This window comes from Mustela nivalis (genome assembly GCF_964662115.1).
Source record: "Mustela nivalis genome assembly, chromosome: 9".
In the NCBI taxonomy this organism is placed as follows: Eukaryota; Metazoa; Chordata; class Mammalia; order Carnivora; family Mustelidae; genus Mustela; species Mustela nivalis.
In genome coordinates this window covers 64,847,789-64,852,580 of record NC_139028.1, presented here as the reverse complement: position 1 = coordinate 64,852,580, position 4,792 = coordinate 64,847,789, and the positions used below count along the sequence as shown (strand labels likewise).

General features: G+C 55.8%; 1 protein-coding gene across 1 annotated transcript; it reads right to left on the bottom strand.

Annotated features, from left to right (window-relative positions):
- Positions 1-101: 101 nt before the first annotated feature.
- Positions 102-4,069, bottom strand: ART1 (ADP-ribosyltransferase 1; the record flags this gene model as incomplete). Its single annotated transcript, XM_082682288.1, has 4 exons — positions 102-309; positions 1,815-1,856; positions 2,913-3,690; positions 4,007-4,069. The coding sequence occupies 4 exons, from the start codon at positions 4,067-4,069 to the stop codon at positions 230-232; spliced, it is 963 nt and encodes a 320-aa protein (XP_082538414.1). The 3' UTR covers positions 102-229.
- Between the last annotated feature and the right edge of the window lie 723 nt (positions 4,070-4,792).

Here is a 4,792-nt window from a genome sequence, read left to right as displayed (position 1 = left end):
TCAGTGTCTCACTCTTAAAGCCTTGGGGAAGGCTCAGTCCCCAGATTCCCTAAATTCTCCATCAGCAAACCTGGCAGCTGCCAGAGAAAGTCCCAGAGTTGCTTACAGAGGGTCACCATGGATCCTGGCTGCTCTTAAAGCACATAGGGGGCCGACATCCCCATGTTGGGCTGAGGCAGCGCGGTGGCCAGGAGGTTCAGTGTTGGATGGATCATGGCAGGCCTGGACTCTATGGAAAGGTTCCCCTGACAAGGAGCCAGACTGGCAGTAGGAGGGACCAGACTGAAGAAGAGGGGCCTTGACCCATGGCTGCAGGAAAAACAGAGGCAGAGAGAGAGGTTTCAGTGCAAAATAAGGTACACAAACACGATTAGAGGAATGAGCAGAGAAACACTGGAAACAGTGACCCACAAGGTGGAATGGGAGCCAGATATGAAAAGCAAGAATTCAGGGAGGACAGCAGGCAGATGAAAGGGCCCCGGGCCCCTTTCCAGATGGCACTAGGAGGTTCTGTGCCCCTGCCTCCTTCTGACACAAATGAGCCATTCTAGGGTGGGGTAAACAAGGGTAGGCCATGAGTGAGCTCTAGTGATGCTTATCTTTGCCCCCTGTGCAACCTCTGATTACTGGGGGGAATCCTAGCCTTGTCCACTGCGTGAGATGACATTACCGGCACTCAAGCTGGTTGAAGGCTGGAGATCTGGATTCTGACCCTGGCTCTGCCACTGACTCATTCTGTCCCCTTGGGCAGGTCCCTTCTATCTTTGGGTCTCCCTTTACTATATAATGATATACTGCCTTTTCTTTCCCCTTCCAATAGTTAATTGTACAGTAAGAATAAAATGAGATGGTGTCTGGGGAGAGGTGGTGGTTCAGAGTTTGGCTGTCTGGACCCCAGCCCTGACTAGCTGTGTGTGTAGGGCTGGTTGCCTCTCTGGGGCTTAGTTCCCCCATCTGTAGAACAGGGACGATGACGGAGCCTACACCACTGGGTCGTGGTGAGGATTCCTGGAACTCTGAATGGTATTATGTCATGGAGAATGGTGGGAACAAAATGAAGTCTAAGGCTCCTTCCTGTCCACTGTTCATAGAACCCTGGAGGAGGGAGGAGGGACCTAAGGGGGAGTAGTGGCTGAAGTCTCCTGGCCTATTCCAGTTGGTTCCTTGAAAAGCCCCTTCCCACCTGGAGAAGTGAGGCCCAGGCAGGTCCAGGTACAGAAGGTATTCAAAGGAAGGAAAGAGTCACAGCTGAGAGGGACCTGGGGATCATCTAGTCTAATATGCATATTATACAGCTAGGAAGACTGAGGCTCACAGAGGGCTTGATTGGTCACAGAGAGAGTTAGGGCAGAGTCTGGATGAGAGCCCAGGTCTCCAGCACCCACAGCCTGACCACTACCTTGGAAGGTGGTCTGAGGGAGTCCTGAGGGCAGTGATAGAGACAGTGGGTTTTGCAGCTGAAGGAGAAGGCCCAGGGAGGACTGTGGGTGGGCATGGCCATGGGACTCCATGCCCCCAGTGCAGCCCAGATCTCTCTGGGGCCCCATCAGTGGCCTCCTGTGAGGGAGGGGGCAGCCCCAGACTTGGGTGGGGGGCAGGTATGTAAGCTTGCATGACCACTGCCCCATACATTCACGCATGACCTCTGAGGTAGGTTCACCACCCTCGCAGGGTCTGCTTGAGAGGGTTTACTTGTTTGGATTAGAAGGGGGTTGTTTTCCTTTGCGCAGGGCTGTGCATGCAGGAGAGGAGTGCCACCCCAGGGCAGCCCTCTCACCCTTGAGCTGAGCCCTGCAGAAGCTTGAGGCTCTTACCTGAGTTACCAAGTTGGCAAGACCTGGACTTGCACTGCTTGTCTGTAGGGAAGAAACCAAGGCTCTCAGGACAGGAAGGAACCCTAGAACCCTCTGGTCTATCTCTGGCTTTTTCTCATGGAAGCTGGTACATTTTCCTCTAATGGGCTTCCTTATGGTGGGGCCTCCTTTGCCTGTGTTTGACTTGACCCATGAGCAGCAGAGCTAGAAGGGAGCCAGCCCTCAAAGCCAGGGTCTCTTCTGGGTGCTCTTCCTGCTTCCCTGGCCTGTAACTTTGCCTCCCTGTGTGACCACCTCTCCCAGGCTGTGTCCCAGCCAAGGAGGCACTAGTCCATGTACTTCCTCACCTTCTGTCAACTCATGCACACCCATGATGCTGTCCCTGGTGGGAACGGAAGCCATACTGGACCTTCTCCCATTTTACATGTGGTCCACAGTTCAGCCAACAACCTGGCTCTAATGATGCAAAGTGGGCCTCACAAGGCCCCAGGCATCACTCAGCCAGGACCAGCAGCCCACAGCCCCTTCAGAGATTAGGAACCTGGGCCTGTCCTCATGATTCTACCTCTGGTGGGTCCTGGGGGATCAACAGACTGAGCTGGGACTACGGAACCCAACTGCTGTCTCAGCATCCTGCCGGCACCCCCATCCAGTCCACACAACAGCACAGGGTTTCATTCAGCCGAACACACACACTCCTCTCAGAAACTGAGTTTGGGGCTCTTCCTCATACCTGGCAACAATGGTCTGGGTGTCAGCACTGTGGCCAGAAATTAATTGCCTTCCAGCTTCCAGCTGGAAGAAAAGCCTGACCAGTTCCATTTGGCCCTCAAATGGCTACCTGCCTCGGTCTGGAAACGCTCTTCAGCCTCCCGTGGGCAAGTGGCCAGCCCTGGCTTAGGTATCTCCAAGGGCAAGTGGCATACTACCTCAGAAGCCTGTCTTCCCTTAGCTGCACAGGATGGGGGTGGCGGGAAGAGGGACAGAATTGGGTCCCCCTCACTGTTCATTTGATTGTGGTACTTATGTACATGTCCCCTGAGCCCCAGGGGCAAGCCTGTCTTGTGCCCAGGTGTGGCCAGGCGCGTGCCTGCCTACCTTTGATGTACTCGCAGTTGTAGGTGCTGTGCTTGCCCAGGGCCCGGAGGTAGATGCGGACAGGGCCCTGGGCCGGTCTGCTAGCGTTGATCACCTGGAAGGTCTCGAAGGGGGGGATCAGCACCTCCTCCTCCCCAGGGAAGAAGGAGTAGCGCTTGATAGGTACCCCGAGGCAGGTCCAGATGCCAAAGAAGGTGTCCTCCCCAAATTGCTGGGCTGCAACATTCTTTAGGGACGCGGAGGCAAAACCCCCCAGCCTGACCGTTGCCCCGGGCCCCGCCGGCCGGAAGCGCAGGCCATGCACCCCTCGGAACACTTGGTGGCACTGGGGCGAACTGCCCCTGCCCAGCAGCTGTAGGGCCTCGGTCAGCAGGAAATGGAGTGTCTTGAAGGAGAAGTGGTGGAGGTAGTAGGCTCTGGAGCGGCCTGCCTCACGCACGGCGGCATTGAACTCCTTGTGCAGGGGGCTGTTGGCGGTGTAGGCCAGGAGGGCCACCCCATGCTCATCGCGGAAGCCAGGGGGTGGCGGGGGCAACCCAGTAGGGCTCAGGACCCACTCTGGCCCCCAGGCCTGGCGGTCCTGCCATTGGCTGCTTGCCTGCACCCAGCCATCCGCGTACACTTTGTTGGCCTGGAACTCAGTTTGGTTGAGATCTGGGAGAGCTGCTGTCATGGCTGCTGCACAGCCTTCATACTGGTCATCAAAGGAGGCTAGGGCCATATCCAGGGGCAGTTCTTGAGAGAATAGGTCTCGTCGAGAGATGAGGTGGCTCTGGGCCTGGCAGAGAGGGAGCAATAAGGACTGAGAGGATGAGCCTCAGGAGATGGGAGCCTGTCATTACATTTCTCCACTGAGAGGAGAAGGACACTGATGGCCCCAAAGCCACCTTGAGGGAAAAGGGATTGGGAACAACTAGCTGTCCTCTCTCCGACACCAGGGTCTGAGGCTGTCCCCTCAGGCCGGGCGAGCCCCACTGGAAATATCAGTTGTTCTCTCCTCCCACGACTCCCCCACTCCCCAACCCCCGCCAGAGTTCAGAGGAAGCCCGCAGTGCAGCTCCCAGTGACAGGTACACAGTGGGGGATGACCACACCTGCGGTGCTTCCAGGAGGCCCGTGCACACAAGCAGCAGACACAGCATGGCAGGGGTCTGCATGTTGGAGGGAGCCCTGGACAAGTTACTGTCTCTCTTTGGGTCTCAGTTTCTTCATCTAGAAAATGAGAATGTTAATCTGTACAGATGAATAAACATCAATGGGCACCTAGTCTGTACCACTCGCAGTGGTTGGCATAGAGTCACAACAGAGATACGAAGGCTCGGGGCGTCTAGGTGGCTCGGTCGGTTAAGTGTCTGCCCTTGGCTCATGTCATGCTCGCAGGGTCTTGGGATGGAGCCCCTCATCAGGCTCCCTGCTCAGTGGGGAGTCTGCTTCTCCTTCTGCCCCTCACCCCTACTTGTGCTCTCTCGCTATCCAATAAATAAATAATCTTTAAGAAAAGAAAGAAATGAAGGCTTAAGAGAAAGAGAGGACCCTTCTTGCCGGCAGGAACGTGGGAGACTTCCTGGAGAAGACGTTATCTGAACAGGGTCTTACAGGGAGAATAGGAGAATAAGCCTTCAAGCAGTGGAGACTGGGAGAGGAGTGGGATTTGGGGTGGGAAAGGCATCTAGGGCAGCAGAAATGAGAAGAGCCAAGGTATTGGATGTAAAAAGTGAAAGACATTTTGTCCAGCGTGGCAGAGCTTGCAGTGAGGGAGTGTTGGCAAGACTGGAGCCAGTCGTGAAAGGTCTTGACTGCCCCAGTAAGAGGTCTGGGCTTCACCCCATGGGGGATGTGAGGCTGGAACAGGTCCAGGACAGGCCAGCTGGTGGGGCCAT